Genomic DNA, 23,229 nt, shown 5'->3' on the forward strand with positions numbered 1-23,229 from the left:
ATTGCGTCAGCCGAATAAACGCTAGACGTTCCGTGCCCTTCGATGAAATACTTTTCAGCGTCCAATCGTGACACTGTTTAGTAGAATTTTATACAATGTATATTTCGATGCGAACGCGAGAAAATCATGCGTAGAAAAGTCACAGAATTCTCAAGCGAACATGAAACTCTATCGAAATTCGTGTCTGCTACGGTTCACGCGAAATCCAATTGCCCCACTTCGGTTGCCTTGATAATCCGCGCGATACGAAGCCAAAGTTAACACAGTCTGGCACGTGTAAACGCATCAGAAGTTAATCGGTCGAAGACAGTAGTTGATGACGTTTCCATCTCCGGCTAGATTCACTCGGTGACTTTATCGATTCACGTTATTTCCATTGATTAAAGCGAAATAATAAAGTTTTCGTTATACATGACACGAACTCGAGCATTCCGAGATGTTGAATCTAGCAGAAAGACGATTCTACTTTGCTCACTTCTAAATTTTTCCATTACGGAAAATTGTCTGAGATCGAGAGTTTTATATTTCAACAACATGCGAAAATTCATTAAAAGTTTCTATGAAGACTAATAATAGATATATATTTGGTTAAGCTATAATCAATCTTTAATATATCTACAGTTATAACACATCGAATGACACGTTTATTAACAGCATCCTGTAACAGCTGAATTGATAAAAGTACTAAAATAAAATAAAGGATGATATTAGTAAAATTTTCAATGATTTTTCAGTATGTTGCGATAAAAATTTAAAGCTTGACATGCTCCAAATAAGTGATGCTACTACAGATTGTTATGACGCAAAATATATAAAAAAATTCGGCAACCGATGCGTTAACTTGTGCATCGAATCAAATAATTGCATTCACGGTGGACAAAAAATGTTGACTAATAGGTTCATCAGCCTGGTACTAGTGCTTCTAGTAGGTGTCGTTCTTTTCAGACGATAAGCCAAAAATAAGCAGCGCAACGCATTTATGCAAAGCGGTTAAAGACACGCTAAGTAAGGAGCACGCGGCACATGGCGGGAACTAGAGTTGTGCAACCCCGCTTAAAGTTATTCTGGCGGATGAGCGCAGTAGCTGGTGACGTCCCTAACCTAACCTAACCTCGCCATTCGACGCGCGCCCTCTCTCGATGACGGAGCTTGAGATAGGTCGGACACAAACGTCCGTACGAATGCACGTTACGTGCAGCCAGCCTGCTCCACTATAGTCGAATCATGCGTACTACGATCCGCGGCAAACGACAGCAGTGTCCGTCGCACTTTTCAGACACGATACCATGACCTTTTTCTCTATTGAATTATCAACGATAACTCTTACGTTTAATTATTCATCTGTCACTGATCGATAATTATGATGAATTATATTTTGTTGAATAGTACGATATATTGATCATTGGTTATATCGATTATCAATAAACTGGACATATTTATATATTTATATTCGAAAAAATATAAATTTACATAATCGTTCAAAGTTTAAACAAGGAAAGAAGAATTTGAGTGAGACTGATTTAAGAAGAATTGAAACTTGTATTACCGAAAATTATTTATCCATTACATCGAAAGTTCTCATGTCAAGATACTCGGTTGAGTTTGTATTTTTGAGAATGCAATTTGTTACGTAAAGGAGATTAATCGATCCGCTGTTTTCATCATCAATAGAGATAAGTGTTTTTTTAAATTATGTTGATCTCGTTAAACGAAACATGTTCGACTCAAAACTGATTTAGCTATGCGTGTCACTAGTTTTCAAACACCGTCAACTCGTAAACAATCTCTCTGACAATGAGAAGAAAGATTAACTCGATCAACGAATAAAGGGTTTATCCGTTAACAGATCTCGGAGAACCTGATGTCAGGGTGGCTGGAAAGAAACCTAATCCCGAAAACGTCACCAAGGCGATTCTGTCTTCTCATAGTGTGTCACCGATTATAACCGGCTAGATCTCGGTCTATAGAGGCCACGTGCGTAGAAAATAGATAACAACTAGCAGACTCTTCGCCACCTATGCCAATCTCAAACTAAATATACCGGCCAGTAATTGCGGCGTTACATCCGCCAACTCCGCCATGCCTTTCGTATCTCAGACGCTGTTTTATCACGATCTGACGTGGTGCGATGTCGTTGGACGATCGCTTCGACGAGCTAAAACCCAAGCTGAAGCCGGATAGTATCGTGACCTAGCATCAAACGAACGTTCTGTTTCGCGATTGATAACAGTTAGAAAAGTTAACCTTCGAGCATGAAAATTACTTTCCGAACACGAATCATCTTATATCTGCTCTCATTTCGCTCGTTGTTAAAAAGCTTATACTAACGAGCGTTTGCACGCGTTTTTTGCGAGAAAATGAGCTTACGAAGAACACCAACTGTGTTTCATCATCTAAGCCTAAGCGATCCGCCTGTCGCGAGAAACCACGTTCGCGAAGTAACTTACCGCGGTTTCGAGTTTTCCGACAAAGAAAAGAGAGATAGAGTTGCAATTCATAACAAACGATTGACGCAGGATTGATGCATTGTAAGAAAAAAATGAACTTTGTGAATAATGCATTTGTCTGGTACGTCCGATATTATCGATGCCTATGGTAATGTCGCTTTTACACATAGAAGAAAAATAACTTAACGAACGATCGGTCGACCGGACTCATTAACCAATGAAATAGAAGTGCGAACTTTGCTATGTTACTGTTACGATGGCTATAATACCATCTGACATAGGAACGAAAATAACGTCGGGATACAGAAAGTAATTTAAACTATTACAGAAATTATAAATTAAAAGAGTACGTTATTAGATTTGGAGGGAAATTATGACAGAGATTTGCTTTTCAGATTCAATCTGATCTCCAATAGGGTATTTTCCCATAATGATTTCTCAACACACTACGAGAATTTTGAAATACTTGTGTGCCTTTTATAATTAAAGTGAAAAATGTATACTTTTACAATAAAATAAAGGTTAAAGAGAGATTCGTCTACGAAATTCCTAGTAAACTATTAATAACTTTTAATTGATTGCCACTATTATTAATATTATCATTATATTAATTAATATCACAATATTAATTAAATTAAGCATCGTAGGATTTTATTCAAACTGTAAGTAGTTTTTGTCTCTTCAGATTTCACTAAAATTGATTTTACTATCATATGTCATATAATATCAGAATCATCACTCATTAAGAGAAAACATTATTTCTATAATATTGTAACATAAATCATAGTTACATACATAGCCATAGTTACTACTATTATAAATTCAATTCGTCTTGATACAAACACTTCTTACAACCATCTTCCTTTTTCTCAATTGCGAAAAACAAGTTTTTAATTTTCCGATTTTATTAATGTCTTTCAATTCTAGAATTCCAATCGAACTTTTATCTAATAAACAAACAACCGAACAGTTACATCAACTTAAAAAACACCACTTAAACTGCTATAACTCGCCACAGCCATGAAAATTTTGAAACGTCTCTTTAGCAAATTATAAACTCTTGCTGGATCATTTGTTTCTGTAGCAAGTGCAGTCAATGATGTAGATAAGTATTTGGGAAAAAATAAAGAACTAAAGATCTTTATGGTGTCGAAAAAATATCGAGACGAACAAAAATTAAGAATAGTTGGTCGAAACGGCGGTCAGTCAAAGAGGATCTTGCGATTCTGTCGACTGCTATCCCGGCACTACCAGAACCATGAACGATCGACGGGATGAATTACGACGACACAAACGTCGGCACACCATCACGAAGATCCTTGCGTCGGAATGATGTCATTTGACCCTGACACGTGCAGTCAGCAAGTACCGGTATTCGAATGGGAATACCTAGACGCCATTCGTCGTGAGAGAAACGCGTTCCCGAAAGGTGCATGACACAGCACGTTCGTGACTAGATATTAGAAACGCGCCAGGGTATCGAGAAGGTCCAAGTCCTTATTTTGAATGGCCCGATATCAGTTACGGTCATCCGCGAAAAAGGTTCGAACCACTGATTCGTGCGTCACAGATTATATCTACTAATACCTTATGTACCTATATGGAGAGAATTCGACCGAAAGATGTTCTTACACCTCCTTCGTCACTTTTGGATAAATGAATCGCTTTCATTGAACAAGTACGATATACGTGTATAGTTGCTTATACGTGCATTTTTTGTTCTTCTTTTTTTGTTTTTCTTTTTTTTTTTTTGTATTACAAGTATTACAGAGTTGGGCTTTCATTTCGACATCCAGATTAATTATACCTTCTTTGCAAATTTTCGATATTGAAAAATAATTTGAATTTGTTTGTCAAATTTTCAGGGAATACCGTTATAAAACCAAAGAAAGTATTAATAACTTTTATATAAATACTTTTATAGGCTTGATATAGAAGATTATAAAGTAATTATTATTCGAATAAGATCGTCTTCAACACTTCAGAATGAACATGATGACACGCAATGTTGTGACCATTCTGAGGTCGATTCTCACGGACGTTAGTTGGCCTTATAGCTTCAAACTCGTTATACCTCGCGAGAAGTTGTCGTACCGATATCTCGTGATACACGCCACGACTGAGCAAGATGGATCGTCTTCGATCGAAGGAAAGTCCATCAAGATCACGGACTCTCGATCGTTGATTAACGAAAGACTTTCAATGACACTCGTTTAATGCTTCTGTGAGAATGAGAGTGAGAACGGCGCGACGTGACGTACTGATCTAAGAAATATCACTCAAGATATCTGCAAACACAAACTGAGACGTTGATACAAGAAAGGAATATTATTCTTTACCAGATAATGAATGAACATCTGTGAGAATAACAATATATGTTCGAGTATCGATACATCTAATTAGCAATAAAATACGAATCGTTGCATGAATTTGCAGCATATAAATACTTCATGGCGAGTACTTGAAATTCCCCTTAGACCGTCGAGAAATATCTTTAACATTAGCAAAGCGTGATCAAGCGTTTTTAAGAAACGGATAAAAACGCATAAAACTCCTCTTTGACTGACTTCCAAATACAAAAGGCAATGTATTATTAGGAGCGTAATGTGGCGTACTGTATTTAGCACAGGCTCCATCCAAGAAAACGGAAAGTAGACTAATTCAGTAATTATTTACTGAAACGTACCGGTCTTGTTTACATACGGTTTTGCCAACTTGCAGCGATTATGGCGCCAAGTATCAGTGGGAAACGTGACTAAGCACTTGATATTAACCGACTCTCCTGGAAGGAATAAGGTCTGCCAGGAAACAAAGCGGTTGAGGAACGTGCGACCAGTATACAAACTAACCTGCTATTTATACATGTATAATGATAACGACTATAAAGTGCGACTATAAATCAACGACTATAAAAATCAGGTTGAAAAGGAACGTTTCACAATCCTAGAGAACTATAGCAATCTTCGTTTAGAAATTCTTTGATCAATAATAGTTCGTTGCTACTACATCGATAATTTGCCCGAATATCTGAAAAATTAAAAAAAAGAAAAAAACAACGCGGCGTTCGTGTTCAATTATATGTATACGATAAACCACAAAATAAGTATGTTACAAACGGCATGATATCGTATCCATGCGGTAGTGACTTCACATTTCAGTCGTCCTAGATCAAAAAAGAATAATCGGCGTTTGATGATACGCAGTATTCTCGTTGTCAGTGAACGATAACAAGCATACTAGCACGCCATCTTTCGCGGTGTTTCTTGCGCGCAACGGGAATCGCGAGACGAGGGGACTTATCTGACGATTATTCGTGTGCCGGTCGATGGTCACGGTCCAGAGGCGCCCTTTTAAATTTTTCGTCCGCTCCAGAAACAAAGTTGCGTATAAGGGTCGCCCAAGTTCAGACTTAGATCACCGCGGCGCGGCACGTCGGCACAGCTGCGACCTGATATCAATGGTCGAGGAAATTGCACGGGTTAAGGGGCAAAAGGTTACGAGATTCGATAGCGAGCGAAGCGTCTTCTGCGCGTGTATCCGCACGCATGCGTGTATTCCAATACGAATAAAGCAGTGCATGCCTGCCGGTGTGATTGACATCAGTAAGTATGCCATGGCCGACCGCTCACGACGTGCTGGTACGAACGACTGCAGCACTGCCCACACTGCCACGTACGAATACATCGACCGCGGCCAGTAACAGCACCATCCGTCTAGGCTGCTTAGAAAAACTAGTTGAGAAAATCCTGCTACCAACGCGTTTCCGACCTTAGAACGATCTTCGCGATTTTTCGAATGGGCCAATCTCGTCGACTGTCGCGTCTCGCTTCTCTTTGTGAAAGGCGAACCACGCGACATTTTCGAAGGACTGTCTATTTTTCGTCTGGACTTCGGTAGAACGAACTACGATGGATCAACCAGGTCTGGTTATGCAACCGATAAAGGGGCATAACAGGTGATAGGCACTGGGATCGTGTAGACACGAGAAATGTGTAGTTTATTTGTAGTTTATCTGGAGGAAGAGTCCTGGAAAATAACATTGTACTCGGAGAACGGTTATTTTCGGATTAGACGTTTGCTAGTTGTTGAAGATCTTAGACTGGTGAAGAAATAGAGCAGCAAGATTTGGAAAGGAGAGTGAATAATATAGTGAAGTTATTAGTGGATAATAATCGAGTAAATGGCAGAATAGGCAATAACTTTAAACTAGGGTATTTAATTTCGTCATTTACCGATATCTCCTTTCCGAAACCTTTCCAAAGTTAGTAAATGAGCATCCCGATAGCGAGAGTATAGATACGTGTAAGAATTAGCAGTATGTAATAATATATTCCTGCAGAAAAAAGCCGCACTTCACAGAAGTGTGTTCGATATCGATATAAAGTCTGCTACGCGCCATTCACTTCGTATAAAGTCTACTGCAATATTGTAAGAAATTTAAATTCCTTTACGTTCGTCGTGATCGTAAGCCGGTTTACCTAGCCGACATTCCTACGCACAAAGTTACTACACCGTAGTTAAATGTAAAAGTTCATCATTCACGTGGTTATTACGTAACTTGGTCGGTGTACAGATCCGTTAATTCACAATAATGACGCGCTAATCGAAAAGGTTCTTGGTCCATGGCGTAGTGACCGTTGATTCTCGCAGCTTTCGATTATACGCGTCATGTCTAGATTATATCGCAAAAAAGTCGACCCGGGACGAAATATCAGCGGTGTGCAGTGAAACGCGGACAGCAATAACGTGACATGCGTGACGTAATATAACCCTGTTCCACGAAGGACGCGGTTTTCACCAGGTTCAATCTTCCTGTAAGATGGTATCGTTTCGCCCAAAAACCGGTATCCCAAAACAGCGAGGACGCCCGTAACGAGGGACCAGGGGAGAAGGAAGACGCAGAAAGAGGATTCGATGTCATATACGATGACGACGTTCTACCACAAGGTCCTCTGCTACTTTTACTTTCGTCGAATAAATACGCTGGCACAGAGAAAAAGAAGACTAAGGAAAGGAAGAAGCAGAAGAAGAAAAAGAAGAAGTAAAAGATGAACAAGAAGAAGAAGAGACTACTTCCCCGAAATCGAACGGCCACCGCACGAGATCAGCGTCGAAACTTTCATCCAAAGACTTTCCTTACTTTCTTATCGGTTACGAATGAAACACTGACCAATCTAAGTACATTACCGCTCAAAAGTACCTGAATTCTTGTTTGCTTAACAGGATGAAATTTAATCCTAACATCGCAAATGAAATGCGGTATCTTTATTCCTTATAATCATTACAACTACCTATATACAGTAGTATATGGTGATGCGATGACACTGATTTTTAAAGTTCGTAGAATTATTTTGTCTTGTTTAAAAACAATTCTTTAAATTCTAAACTACGAGTCAGGTAGAGGGAATTCATTTAAACTGACATTATTTCAAACAGTAATACTTAGAACATTATATCGACAAATTACTAAAACTACTGTCAAGTTTTTTAACATATAATCCAAATTTACAGTCTGTTGACTTCATAAAAGCACAGTAAGTATATGCTACTTTTAATTATTGATCTGTCATTAATTTATATATTTTGATAAAATTTCTATCTTATTATCATATACCTAAATCCATAAAAGCTCGGATATTTATAGACGGTATTGTATATCATCGACCTATAGTGCCCTTTCTAGTTCGAAGATGCGCAACAGCGATCGCTGGTCGCACGCACAATTATCAGGTATACATCGTACGCGTATCGATCGAAAGTGAAATCACAACAAGAAGAAAAGCTGACGCGAGAAGAACATCGCTTTCTTGCGATTCTTTATTTGGAGATTGATTTCCCCCCGCGTTTCGAGCATACGCGCGTCTAAATGCGCTCGAGCATGTTTATATAACGCGTCGGGGTTAGTCGACGATTTACACGGACTCTTCCGCGTTGATATATTTTGTAACCGTCATTCGTGTAATTTTTCACAATCCGCTTCTCGCCAATGAACTAATTAAATTTTCCGATCGAGCACGATGGTTGGTCGTCTCGATATCGCTTTCTTTTCTCGGCTCCTCTTACTTGATCTCTAGTACGACTTTTCGCTTCGGCGATCGTCTTCGAACGTCACTTTGAGCTGTCCGACGAATTGTTCGTTCCCCTTCATTGGTCTTTCTACTATCGAGTGCTCCCTCGGTGAAAGTCTTTAATCGATAAAAGTAGCGTCAATTTTTTCTGCTCCAAGAAAGAAACGAACCTCTCGTGTAACACTCCATTAGGGACTGACTTATCTAATTTGAATCGCGTAACTTAAGAAAAGATCGTGTATTCGACAGGTCACGTTCAAGAATCATTTCGACTTGTTATTCCCATCTTACGATGCTCCGCCACTTGAGCCAGCTATCACGAAGAACTTTGAGAGAGTGAAAGTTCTCGCGTATACGCGTGTCGAGTTTTTGGCATTGGGCGTTTGGATTGGAGGGCCTCGGTTGGTATCGAGGTCACTGGTGCCACCACCACCCAACACCGTGGATCCATGACTTCGGTGGATCGCGTGGCCCGCACAACTGGCTGCCCCAAAAACTTTGGGCTGTGCGAGGCGTTCACTTCGGGCTCCTGCGCGCTGCGACTGCTTCGTCGTCTCTTCCGGACTCTCAGGAAAGTTTATCGTGGCCGTGAGTTCCCCCTTCGACTCGTCGAATAATCGTAGAAACGAATCGTACCGAAATCTTCGCCGATTTCCCATGTTTCTCGATGACTCTATTTCCCGTTAGACACTTGTTGTTGCGACGAATGCAGTGAAATCGAGATCTCGATTCTGGACAACGATTGTCGAGACTTGGACTAAAATGAACATGTGGATTTTGAAGGAAAAAACAAATTTACGTGATCCGATTCTCGAAAGGACTGTTACGTGTGTTTAATTGCGGACGAAGTGACCCAATCGCGACTCTGTACGTAGTATCGTGTGGACGAACGATCGATGATCGAACGATATCGAGACGAGTGACGAGCGTGAAAGACGGTTGGATATCATACTTCGATAGAAGGCTTCGTTTCGTACTGTGGCATATCATGTGCGCGAAGATGAGTGTTCTACAAGGTCGTCACATAGGTAGGACTATTATTTTAAACTGGTAGTATAAAATTTTGTTTAACGATGTACTACTACCTTTACGTCGTTTCGAAGCTGACGAAGATGGTAATTAATAAAATAGTGATCGATTGATATGACGGATAAATCTGATTAAATTTACGCGAATAGTCAATTGATTGTCGTTCTAACGGAGAACTATCTGTTCTTCGAGGAATGATAGGAATTCACAAGGATTGAATTATCGTTTGACAAAGTTTCTAGTGGTTTTTTTATAAACCGATTCTAATGATAATCGTGGGGCGAAGTTTTGTGGAATTAATTTCCGAGGTACAACGAGGTGTCAGTTTGTCAGCGTCCTCCAGGTCAATAACACTGCAACGCAATTTCACAATTGTACGTTTCGCTAATTTTGAATCACAGTTCCGACCATATGTATACCAACGATACAGAATGCTGCCAGATTTATTCTCTTCTCGACCGTCATTGGAAACACGAAACACGAAACACGAATCGTTTGTAGAAATCAAAGTTGATCATCTTTCTCAGCAATACACGATTTAATCTCGGGTTATATAGCTTATTTATAATTTTTAAATTGGAAAATTATTGCAAGATTTTAAATTACTTTTTTTGATTTGTTATATATCTCTATGTGTGATTCTTTGATTATATATCTCCACATATTACAATTTTTCGATTGGAAATTCTTTGAAAGATTTCAAATTTGTCGCTATTGGAGAGCGGAAGCTACGAATAGAAAATTTTGCTTACCGCAAAGTCCTAAGCGATAGTCAGAGTTCTAGTACGATCGATTGCGTAAACGATAGAAACCTGGAACCACGGGGTTCTTTGTAGCTTCGCAACACCGACTTTTGCTCCAGATTGCAACAGTTCGAGCCTCCATCGGTAAACTTCGTTGCACTGTCGTGGCGTAACAAGTGAACTTCACTCGCATTGCCTTACACCGAGCTATCAGGATTTTTCGTGAACGAAATATTTCTACGGGCTTCCTGCTGTTTCGAAACACCGTTGTGCCAATGTGTTGCAATGTTTAAAAGCAATTATGCGCTGATCCGACGATTCGTACGTTCAAAAAATCGATCAAGAGCAAAGAAGAACGTGTTATGCTTCATAAATAATCTAACGATCCATAAGAATCTCGTTAAGGTAGCATGTTTGTTGATTCCGCGCGAACAGCGGAGAAATACTCATGAAATTATATGAAACGAAAATTGATCACGCAGTAAATCGTTCTTTCCTTCTGAAATGATCGAACGTCGATTAAAGTTCAACGAAACCAGACTTCTCGTTTTCTCTGCGGAACAATAAAATTATTAAATCACGAGGATTGCTTCCGACGATTCGACAACGTTCCGAGGAACCGTATCATTAGTAGTCTAGCTTACGTGTAAAAATTCTGGCTCGGTCTGAAAGTAATGGAACACGACGGAGGCGATGGAACGAATTTCGACGTTTCCACGCCGCTCGTCGCCTTATGACACAACACGGCAGAACTTGCCGTAGGAAAAGTAAGGTAAGGCCAGTGGTATAATAGAAACTTTCACTGCGGAGGTTCAACGTACGGAGCTCTGACTCTCACTGGCCGTTCTCACTGGTTGCCCGACTCACGAGTATCCGAGAGACACGATTCCTGTGCCTCCTGCCTCAACGCTTCCCCTTTCCTTCTTCTCCCTCGTAAGAAAAATTAAAACGGAATATTTATAATGTTGCTCCATTGTCGTACGAGCGCCGAAGGACATTCCCCGATGGATCTCAGTGTATGAATAAACGACAAATCTTTGAAACAATGCTTTGGAAGAACGTTTGTGGCGGACATTATTGCAGACCTATTGTCGGTGATACGTGTACGAAGAACTTTCTTACACGACAATGCCGTTTCCTTAGTCCCGCGAGCGATCCAACCTGTCTGAGATAACACGAAATACACACGAGGAAGCAGAGTTCCTCGTGTGTCCCTGTTTGTTCTCTTTCCTGTCTTCCTTCGTCTCTCCATGTGAAAAAGAAAGTTCGGTGAACGTAGTTCAATCGAGAATCCTCTTTTTGCGCCACTAGGAAGGAACGCAGACTCGATCAAACTGCTTCGAAGCGAGACCGGGATTCATTTTTTGACATTCTACGGAGATACGTTTTCAGAAAGAAAATTTCATCGGTGTAAAAACTATAGCGCTTTTTTCTAACTGATTTAAAGGTTAAATTGGTATTCCCGCAGGGTGTATCGTTACGCTAGCAGCGTCGTTTTCCTTCCTCCGATAAGTCGGTTGAAAGGTGGACACGGTTGAAAACGAGGTTTCACATCCGTGAGGACCTGGCCTGATAAGCGATAACTCGCTTTTTCAAATAACGGTACTACACATGGCGATAAAGTACGCGCAAAGCTTGGCATTCGACTTTTCACACGTTCGATTTCTCTTGTGGTCGACCACCGATTACTTTATATGTGTATAAGCCTTAAGCGATTCTATAAATATTCCTGCACATTGATGCATCGAAAATATTATGATTTTTAGAAAAGAGATTCTATTTGTATTCTGAGCAGATTACTTCGAATAATAGTAACGATTCTAAGCTATGGGTTGATCTTGTCCATTGAACTTCCTACAAGCTTTAGAATTTTGATTCTGGAAAAGCAGTGTTTTCCACACGAAGTAATCAATTCCACGATACGTCCTAAATCACGCCCCGAGAGATTTCCTGATCGTTCAAAGCGGCATTATTTTATCCGCGACTCATTACCATTGTCAGGAATTCGTTTGCTTGTAGCATGACGCGAGAGCCAATCGCGTGGCCAGGATACTTGAACAGGAGTTAGCCGAGAAAAAAATGAGTAGCAGAGCCTCCAAACACGAGAAACAGAGAGCCTAGAGTCGGACAGATTCGAGTGGGGAGTTGTAGATCTAGGATGTCATGGCGTGGGAGAGTCACTTTCACCATCAGTGGCCCCTATAGCGTTAAAATCTACCCGTGGTACATAAAATTACGCGGCACTGTTACGCGGTAGATTCGTGATGTTGTTAACTGGATAGAAATATGGTATAGAAGAATCCTAAGGTTTTTTATTTGTATATAGAAAACAGTTTGACGGCATTCTTATCTTTACGGTGAAACCGTTGTTACGATCAGTTTCGGAGTAACAGTTAATTGAAAAACAGAGATAAAATAACAGAGGCTATAGGTGTGAAAAAGAATCTTTTGCAATGAAACATTTATGTAGACAGAATGATTTTGAATGTTTAAATCTACTCTTTAATATTAATGCTTTTCATTCAATCATCACGCGATGGATTATGCAGCTTAGGTACTTCCTGTTACGGTTACGTTCCTATTACGACCGTCAGGAAATGGATTTACGAAAATAATTATACCGGTTTACACGACACCGGAGAAAATATCGATACGAAGGAAAATGTAACATGCGATTACCTCGAAGTCGCGATCGATTAAAAAATATTTTTACTTTCCTGTTATGTAAAACAAAATCTCTAACCTTTCATTCGATTACATAAGCGTTGCTAAACCATGGGTATACTAAACGTTGCAAGCATAAATATTGTTGTATACGGTCCTTTATATTCTAATCAAAAGAGAAACATTTTAAACAAGATAAACTCTAAACAAAAAGAACACAAGAAGGAAGATGTCTGACAACTTACGCAAATATAATATTTTGAAAAAGATGCAACATTTAAGTAAAATATAAATGTATAAGATATAAAGTAAACAATTTTGTCAAGAACTATTATCGAACCGAACACATTTTTTAAATATTTTGATAAAGGAAATATAACACGCTTGACTTTAAGTCCAATGTATGTAGTTACAGGAATAAGCGTACAAAGTTGAGCAATCGATTCTAAGTCTCGCGAAAATCCCATTCAACAGAGGAATACGCCTAACATGTGATAATAACGTGTTACACAACTTTCCAATTATCGAGCGACTTCCGATGTTCAATTAAAAGCCTCGGCGAAGCGGTCGACGAAGAGCACCGAGATAAAAAGAAGAGAAAGGGCACGATATATCTGAAAAGCCCTAGCGGTCTCCCTCCTTCTTTGCGACAGCGCCACGTTTAATGAAGCAAATACCAAGAGTATCGGGGTAAAGCGCGAACCTCGAAAAAGCTTGGCCGAGATAGCGAGAGCTTGCGTGGCTTTGAGCCCGACACAGAGGCGCGTGCACATGCACATACTCGCGTATACACAACAAGATCGCTGCGCCGCGCCAGCGGCCTCGCAAGAAGAGACCGTAGGTTAGTGCATTGGCTGCACTTTCCGTCTCGGTGTGTGCATGTGCACACCGCAGTGGCGGCAGCTGTCGGTCGTATGCATGCATTGGTTACGCAAGAATAGTAGCGTGTGTGAGACTGCTGACCCACATACGCCAGGGAGCAAGGACCCCGCTGCACCACCACGCACACCCGTTTAGTGCCGCTTGCCGTATGTGAGCGCGCAGGCGCACCAGCGTTGCTGTGGCCGTGGATCGTGGATGCGCTTCGTCCATGCAATGGTACACGTAAACGCCATCTGGTGCAGCACAAACCTACTACGCATATACCCGCCCACGTGGCTCTGGAGTTAGCTTAAGCTACGTTTACATCTGTGGCACTTAGCTCGTTTCTGTAACTTCGCTACACTTATGCTGCACTTGACCGGGTATTGGTACATTGCAGCGTTTCGCGACGAATCCATTGGTTTTCCGATGCTACTGGTATTTTCGATTGCGGCCAAGGGGCTCGTTCTCTCAGCTTCCTGCTAGAGCTGTTAGCCTTTGCTCGCGCACAACCACAGTACGTGACGCTCCAACGGCTACGCGTTCGAGTGGCGTCGTGTTTATCGGAAATACTTGGTGTATTGCTTGTAATCGAGTTGGATACTGCGAAACGGAAAGCGGTGTTTCAGAGATAAATATAAGATAGAATGTATGGGGGAATCGATAGTTTGCGTTAAATTACCGCGCTCTTGAACATGGACCGCTCTATCCGCGCGAAACGCAATTAGGTGCACTTGCACGTCTTCGCATGTTTGCTCATAATCGAATTGTTTCATTCTTTTTGTTTTCTTCCAATAAATTCGAATACATCGTCCCATCGATCATGTGGGCAGCGGAACGCGTAGACATACGACACAGAACGCGAAGGGGAAATATTTTTAAATACAGGCAATCTATGCAACTAAAAATGGAAGATGTAGTTAGACATGGAAAAGAGTAACATAAGGCAAAATGGAATGTTGTAGAATTATATTTAGTATGGAATTAATTTTGTGCCATTTTACGTATCTCCAACTATTTTAAAAACACAGTTTGTTCGAATTGCGTACGCCACCCTGTATAAAACTTCCGACAAGATCGTACAGAAAAAGACTGTTGCTTAACATGGAGCAGTCGTATGTAAGAGAAATTGTTCGATCTGTAAGAGTACTTGACATGAGAGAGAAAGTTGTTCCGTGATTTTACGATACGCGATTATTTGCTTAAGCCTGAGCGTAGAAAACTTGACTTGGTTGCAAGCCAGGGGGCGTGGATGATCGTTATCAAATGTTTGTAAATTTAAACTTCCACAAAGTTGAAGATGAAATAAACACTGTTAAAGATAAATGGAAATTCAAGACTCCACAGACAAGACATATGCAGGATAAACGTATTTCTTAAATGATATACTTGCGTCTAGTGGACGTCATTAGAGCAACGTAATAAAAATTTTTAACAAGACTGTTGTGCAATCTTCAGTTGGTATACGTATTTACACTAATTTCTAATTCCTATCTGGCAGATCTCCTATTCCAAATGTCAGAGATGTTCGTAAAAATGGATTGCAGCTCTAAATACGAGTACCTACATCAATGAGATTAAACATTTTTTTATGAATTAATGCTTTCCTTCTCCCTTCCCAAGAAAAATCACCTGCCAACGTTAATATCGGCCAACATCAATTACCCAGTATCGCTCTATACGATAGGTGATTCGAAACGGCCGCCAGAACCACACCAAACGCACTACACGCGAACGTGGTTGCATGAATCGAGCGTTCGCATACGATTGGCCCGTATTATCCGCAACATCGCGTTTATTAAAACGACCCATGGTGTGTCATAGACCATTTCTCTCGCGTACAACCGTAAAACTGCCTCTCGTCTCTGTCGACCATTAATTACAAACAGCAGGCAAACAACGATAAGACGCGATTCATCATTATCAGAACACTGTACGAGTGAACGAGCATTGTTAAACTGACCTGGTGCACAAATCGACACTTATTCATCAACTTATTCGTTTATCTATGATATCTGAGCGATGACGCTGAAATATACATATGTATATGTATTTTGAATATCGACTTCAAATACTTATTATTCGAGATTATTCAAGAGCAAACTAGGTAAAATTCGATTTCTTTTTTAGATTGTCGACTATTGTTAATTAAATAGGCCGAGAAGCTAAAGTAAATTATTCCAAATTTTACAGTATGAAATTTATATCATTTCCCGCCAAAAGAGTAACTCCTTAATTTCCTGATACTTACCTACATCGTTTATCAGTAAAACTCTACAACTTCTATTGTTCATTATTGGTTGAAGTTATACGATTTCGTGAAATTTTTATAAGCTTATCGCGATTCTATGATTCATTCGTCGATTCTACGATGGATCGGCATCAAATCATATCGTTGCGTGTAGTGCCGCTCAAAGATACTTCCATCCAACGATCCAATTGTATGCTATTGGCTAAAGAGGGGTTAATGGCGAACGCTATGTGTTCGCCGTAATCGCAAACGCGTGCGTCCGACACACGTATCTACTTTCACATTCAATCCGTTCTCTTTGCGATAGCCGATATCCTCGGCCAAGCGAGATGGTTTCCATCACTAATAGTCAAGAAGCATCTTATGTTATGGACCTACCAGCCTGCGCTCTCGAACGAACCACAGGAAGGGAAAGCCGTAATCTCGTATTGAGAAGCGTGAAACGACTTGTGAGAAAGTTGCTCTTTAGTAATGAGTCACGCGTGACATAACCTTTATCGTCGTTTTTGGTATCTTTATCAATAGAAATTTACAGAAGCAGATGCAAGTTTATTTAAAACAACATTCCCAAAATTTTCCGACTCATAACCTTTGTTCATAGTAGTTAAATAACTGGCGAGTCTATCCCCAGCGTAGATCCATAAAAAGGAATTTTTAGTAATGAAACGAAGCTAGTTTTAACAGCTATTATTAATATCAGAATAAATTCTGGTCGTGATCCTCCGAAAAACACTTTACGAACCTCTTAGACATCGCGAACCACAGCTTGGAAATTCAAGATTTAGATAGTTTTTTAAATATGCAACTTTTGTTAGCCAGTATTATTTTTAACATAAAAATAACAAAAACAACATTCTGCTTTTCAACAGAGTTCGTAAAAGATGTACTAAATGTGCTTTATATTTTAACAATGTAATGATTTACGTAACAATACGTAGAATGTCCGAGCAATCACTGCCGTGTGAATTGCTCTTTATTCATGAATTCTGTGCTGAAACTTGATCCACGCGAAAGCTTCACCGTGCCATTCATTTATATATCACTGCTGTATAATGAAAGAGAAACGTGACTAGACGGTTCATGATTAATGAAGATGTTTTTCGTGACAGACGCTGCCGAGGCATCTATCGCGACTTTAATTTGTACGATCCTTTGAACCTACCATCATATATTACATTTATATATTTACTATAACAAGATAATACGTGTCAAACTGGTGTACCAACGATCAACCGATAAACCTAATCCTTTTCCTATCGTTTTATTTGCAGGAATTATGACCCTTACGAGCAGCCCGTGTGAGCTAGACAACATGAGCTTGTTTCAAGACCTCAAGTTGAAAAGGAGGAAGGTCGACTCCCGATGTAGTAGCGACGGTAAGAAATCATTTTCTCTTTCCTTTTCGTTTAATGACGTCTATTTCGAACATACATCGTGTGTAAAAAATGTTACCCCTCATCGACGGATCACAAAACGTCTCTTTATATTTTATCGACTTAATCTTAGTAACATTCCCCTTTCATTTTTCAACGATTAATATACGAAAACTTCGGTTTAGTTCCATTTTAATTATATATAGCATCAAATAGTTTCATCGATAAGTCACACGACGAACGATAGAATAGAACACTCACATCTCGCTCAGCGATCGTTCATCCTTGTCAGGAAATCGTTATCATGAGAGTTCAAGTTTTCCTGAATTGTTATCGGCGCATTATCGCGCGTTGCACTAGGTATCTTTGCTTGTGAAGGGAATTACATGGGTGACAAGGTATAATTCAACTCTGCGTTCAACAATGGTAAAACGTGTGATTACCGAGCTGAATGACGTTGTCAGAACTAGAGAAGTTGGAACACTCGTAAATCTCTAATTGTTGAGCAGTAATCGTTAATTGTAAAACGAGCAAAACAATATCGTATCGAGATTTCAACAGCTGTCGTAATCGTGTCTTTGAGAGGAATCGTATATCATTGTCCGACCAAAGCTTAGCGAGCGAGCAATCTTTTCTTGTTGAGAATACCTAGAACGAGCCACGAAAGTGATCAGCGCAACTGTAATGATTAGTTGCCGCCCATAATGCCATATTTGATACCCTTATTGCTCCGATTTTCATAACATGCGTACATTACACTACATATGTCGTATAAAACGCGTGTGTAACATCAATCATGCTTCATCTGTTCCGCTTTGAAAACCATAAACGAGTAACTGTATCATTACATTACATTACATACGAGACTACAAACTTCTAGGACCTAGACTGGTGGTCTGCGCTACGAATTTATTATATCTTTCCACTCAGCGAACATTTATCGAAATAAAGTTTCTGGATCACCTCCAATGCTGCCTAGTGGTTTTGCAACAATATAAACGCGAGTTATTCAAGTAATGGTGTCAACAAAGTTGACTCGCATTTTAGTTACGCGTGTAGTCGCATTGTCATCGTGCATCGGTCGAGCTACATAATTTTACCATGCATCTTTTATTTGAAGAACGTTGAAGAAATACGCGCATATTCGTTTCCAAATACAATTGAATCCACTAAAATGACTAATTTAATAAAATAATCTCAAATCGGGGAATCGTAAAATCCGCGAAGTTACTCGAGATAATAAATTGCACAAAAGGCAATAAAACGTTACTATTTGCAAAGGGAGACAAATGTGACGATGCAATGAGAAAGCCCTCATGGATCTACTAAAGGCAAGAAATAATAAACTACATTATTTTTTATTTACATTGCGTTACATTAATAATAGGACAAAAATACACATGAGCTTATAGACTGACCTGATATGTACCTAGATATCTATCATCTAAAGTAAGCAACGACAAAAAATTAATAACTTAACAAAATGATAGACAGGCGTGAGATAATAAGCTGCTCTAATATCGTGCCAAGAGTGTCAACTTCTTATCCCACTCCAATCATTGACACTCTCAATCTTTAACACCTATAACGTCCGTCACTATAAAATTGTATGTTTTACGCAGTTCCCTTTCTTGAAAATCTTTATGCTCGGCCAGATTCAGTCGTCGACGACTTCACAGAAACGCTATAAACGCCTCTATTATTGTGTCTCCTAAACACGATTTCGAGTGGTCGGTTATGAAGGACTGGTTGCCGTGGGGCTAGTTGAGGCATCGCGATCGCGTCTGTGTAGTGAGTAGCGCGAAGAGGGAAGGTAGTAAGTTCAGAAAGGGAGGGGGTGCTGGTTGCTAGCGGTGCTGCAGGGTTGAATATCAACCCACGCGGTTTCCCGGACGTGCACCGGTGCTAGTTCGGCTTCGTCTGAACTCGCGCCAGCACGCGATAAACCACTTTCCATCGTGCCCTCCACGCACAAGCTATCGAAAATCTAACGAATATAGTTAACCATTGGACGAACAAAACAGAGGAGCTAATTATCTGTGGTGAAAGAAATCTATGACCTGCTGTGCGTTAATTAAGCTGCATTGATTCCTCGAACATCATTCGCAAATGAAACCGATACCAATGACCCTCGATCTACCGGCGATTAGAGGTCAGAGACTGTCGTTGGCCGGAAGCCGAATCGATGGTAACGACGGTGAACCTGGATTTTTGTTATGCCAGAAATAACGTCGACTTGGAAGGGCGTATGCGGGATCGAGTTTCATACGATAAAGTTGACGGTTCTTCTTCTTCCTTTACCGAAGACGGACGGTTCGTTCGCGAGATGGCACATGAATGAGCCAGTTTTCCGAGGGACGAGTATTCCAAGCGAGCCACATCTTGGAGAATCATTGATCTTTCGCTCCGGGGCCACGCGCGAGCAACGTCATATGCGGAGGAACGTGCGACGCAATTACACGGTGACGTGTGCCGGCCGGAACGGTATAGTGTTTTATGAATGTAACAATATGGAAAAATACTTGGACGAGTACCAATCGCTCTTGGTATCTCAACATAGTAACCGAGGAAAGTGATATTTTCTTCGTATTCTGGAAATAAAAGATCGATCGGATCGTGTTTAACGTCACAATAGGATACGTTAGTTGATTAGTTTCTCATCATGTTCGTGAATGTGCTGCGGCTAACTTGTTACGTTCTGGTTAAATAATGTTAACACGACGTGTTGTTCCTCTTCCTTTTCGTTCTGTTTCATTCCGTATTGATTCTGTTTTTTATTAAATTTATTATTTTGTACTTTGCTTCGCATTATGATTGAAAATGAAAAATATATGATAAAGAGAATAGAAGACAAACGGCGACATCAATTACTGGATGCTTATTGAAACTCTAGTTTAGAGCCGATGATATTAGTCGAATGGTACCGCATGAAGGAGGGGATCGATGCTTTTCGGTGCGTCTGACCCATGATATGCTATTCTACTGAAAGCTGCTTCTTGCATAAACCTTACGTAAATATAATTTTTTATAAACTTTCAAAAAGTACGTGATCGTTGTTATCAAAATAATATATCTATATACTATTTAATATATATTAAAGATTTACATATTTAATTTGATACAAGGTTTTTATTCGTGACAAGCAAATAAGTGAGTTTAATAGCACGCTTTTGTATCAACCGAAGTACACAAAAATTTTGCATTAAAATTAAATCTAATATTTATCCATAATACGTGCCAACATGGAAGGATATTTTTTAACAAGAATACTAAAAGTAATAAGCCCGTAATAACGTACGGGCCATATACCAATCAAACATGGTCATTTTGAAGAGGTGCAAGGATATCAAAGTTACCGGAGACAATCGATGAAGGGAATTGAGTTTAACAAAGAACTGTGATACCCTATGCAACAAGTACTTACATATGTACATTCTACGAAGCTTGAGCAATCGTTCAATATCAACGATACATACATAGAAAACGTAATGGAGAAGTTGAATATCTACGATGACGAAACAATGGACTTTACATTGAAAAATAGTTTGTTTTTCACGTCTGATCTTCAACGTATGGAGGAATGGAACTCATTGAACATAAATCTAAGAACACTTCAACCGCTAAGAACACCGTTGAATAATTTTCCATCGTATTCCTATTTGTATCATCCGTACAACGCTTTCTCGATGTTACCCTATCAAAATTATTTCGACTTCCGTCGTTACTTCAGATCTCACCTGATAATGGCCCCGTATACGATGCTAGATCATCGATACTGCTGCTACGGTTCAAACAACCGTTGTTCATCGATATTCGGTAAACAAACCATTTTAAGTTTCGGAGATTCGTGCCTGGAACAGCTTAAACCCACGTTCTTAAGAACTTTGTTAGATCGTTCAGTTTATGTAAATTCTTTTGTCGGTTTTCAATTCTGTACCTCGAGGAAAAAGCATACTCTCGCTCATATTACAAATTTAGACTTAATTTCTATTTTATTACATATACCTAAAACAAACTTCAGTTTCTATCTTCTTTTTTTATTCATATGATTTTTATTCCGCGCTGTTCAAACAGCAGTGGAAAACTAGTTCTGCGAACTATTTTAGCTAAATATTTTGTTGTTTATTTATATTTTTCGACAATCCAATTTTTACAGCCGGAATTATATTTACAATTATATCAGTTCTTATAAGCAAACCAGCACATTTTTAAATGACAAAGAAGAATAAAGGACGCAAACGTGAGTTTATACTGATCCATTACGGGCCCCCACAATAACGCCAAACCATAGCACGTCGGTACTCTGAGCGCTAAGTATTAATCATGCAAGGACAGACATACGATCATCTTCGTAACATCGACATTATTAATTGTTCACTGTGATTGTCGCGTTGATCATCGACTCATTCGCTGATGATGAATGAAGTTCTCGTCGTCTCCTACAGTTACGCGACACGTGATCAGAATCGAAAGGTTTGAAAGCAGGATTGAATAACCAGCGGAAGGAATCGATTCCAACCGTTCCTAAGGGAGAGGGGGGATATCTAAACGAGAGGAAGACAATGAAAGGCGGTAAATGAATAATCCACGGGAACCGATTTTCATGCTGATCGGTCTATTAATAGCTGTGAGAACTAGTACCTAGGTACCTACAATCACAACCCGACCTTGTCAACTGCATTCCTTCCTTGACCTACACGAACAACCGTAGTCCCCACATCCTTTTCACGATCTAAGCACTCCGAACGGGTATTACACTTTCGTGTTGGTCGCGTAAATTGCTCTCGCTGCAAAATATCCTTGCAGCTGCACGTGCAATCTCGAACACTTCCCGCACCCTAGGGCACGGTATAAAGGGAAAACCATTCCACGACTGAACAATTTCAAACTAGCACTACATGCCACAATGTTACTGCTCTCGCTAAGTTTCTCATAGAATTAAAACGACGGATATATTTTGATCATTCCGTTTATGAATATCCAAGTTGATTTTAAGATAGCCACATTTTCCTATATAATTAATACAAATATAATTAGAATGAAAGTAAAAGTTTTCATTATATATTATTATTATATATATATTATATATATATTATATATATATATATATTCTTCAAAAAGAAACCTTTTATTCTATTAGTCTTAATCTTAATCTATTAGTAGTTTTAAAATGGAAATTATTTTATGTGAAAAGTTTACTTTTTTCATCGTTAATCGATAGTTTTGTAGTATTCATTTTGCTATCAAAATTTAAATTAGATTCTAATAATTTTTAATAAATGCAAAGTTGCCATGGGAAGTACTGAGATAGTGAATGCCTGTTGTAATCGTCGGTCACTCCATACTCCTATGCCGATGGAAGAAAGGATAATAATACTCTGTCTTAGGAAGCACGTTTATACGTTTGTATCAACGGACGATACCACAAAAAGTTAACCTTTTTATGTAACTCTGGCTGAAAATTACAAGAAACGGCGATAACAATTTGTTCAGAGTTCATTGGCCTCTAGACCTTGTAAACCAAAACAACGTCAGCATTCAAAGGTACGATAATATGAGTCTCTCCCAAATTTGAATTTTCCATTTCAACTTGACTTTTACTACGCTCATGTGCCCCTACAATAGTAAAATACAAATATTTGTTTCATTGTAAAGCATGGTATTCCTTTTCTGCCAATATAATACCGTAATTCCGTCATTCGACCGTAATTCGGTCAGTTAATATGTCAAACATCGACATCGGAAAGAGCAATACGATAAAAGTTGAAGGTGTTCGGTTTGATTTTTAAACAG

General features: G+C 39.5%; 1 protein-coding gene across 8 annotated transcripts in view; it reads left to right on the plus strand.

The window, feature by feature from the left end:
• The window catches only part of LOC100741042 (hormone receptor 4-like), a 151,350-nt gene that overhangs the window by 112,166 nt on the left and 15,955 nt on the right, over positions 1-23,229 (plus strand). For 5 of the 8 annotated variants that reach the window (XM_033323897.1, XM_033323899.1, XM_033323896.1 and 2 more), the window contains exon 2: positions 17,335-17,439. In XM_033323897.1, the coding sequence (XP_033179788.1) occupies positions 17,340-17,439 (100 nt within the window). In that variant the 5' untranslated portion in view covers positions 17,335-17,339. Of the gene's footprint in view, positions 1-17,334; positions 17,440-19,326; positions 21,253-23,229 lie in introns of those variants that run through there. The other 3 variants (XR_004462740.1, XM_033323894.1, XM_033323895.1) reach the window with 2 other exon arrangements.

The sequence above is a fragment of the Bombus impatiens genome, unplaced genomic scaffold, assembly GCF_000188095.3.
Source record: "Bombus impatiens unplaced genomic scaffold, BIMP_2.2 scf_1283, whole genome shotgun sequence".
In the NCBI taxonomy this organism is placed as follows: domain Eukaryota; kingdom Metazoa; phylum Arthropoda; class Insecta; order Hymenoptera; family Apidae; genus Bombus; species Bombus impatiens.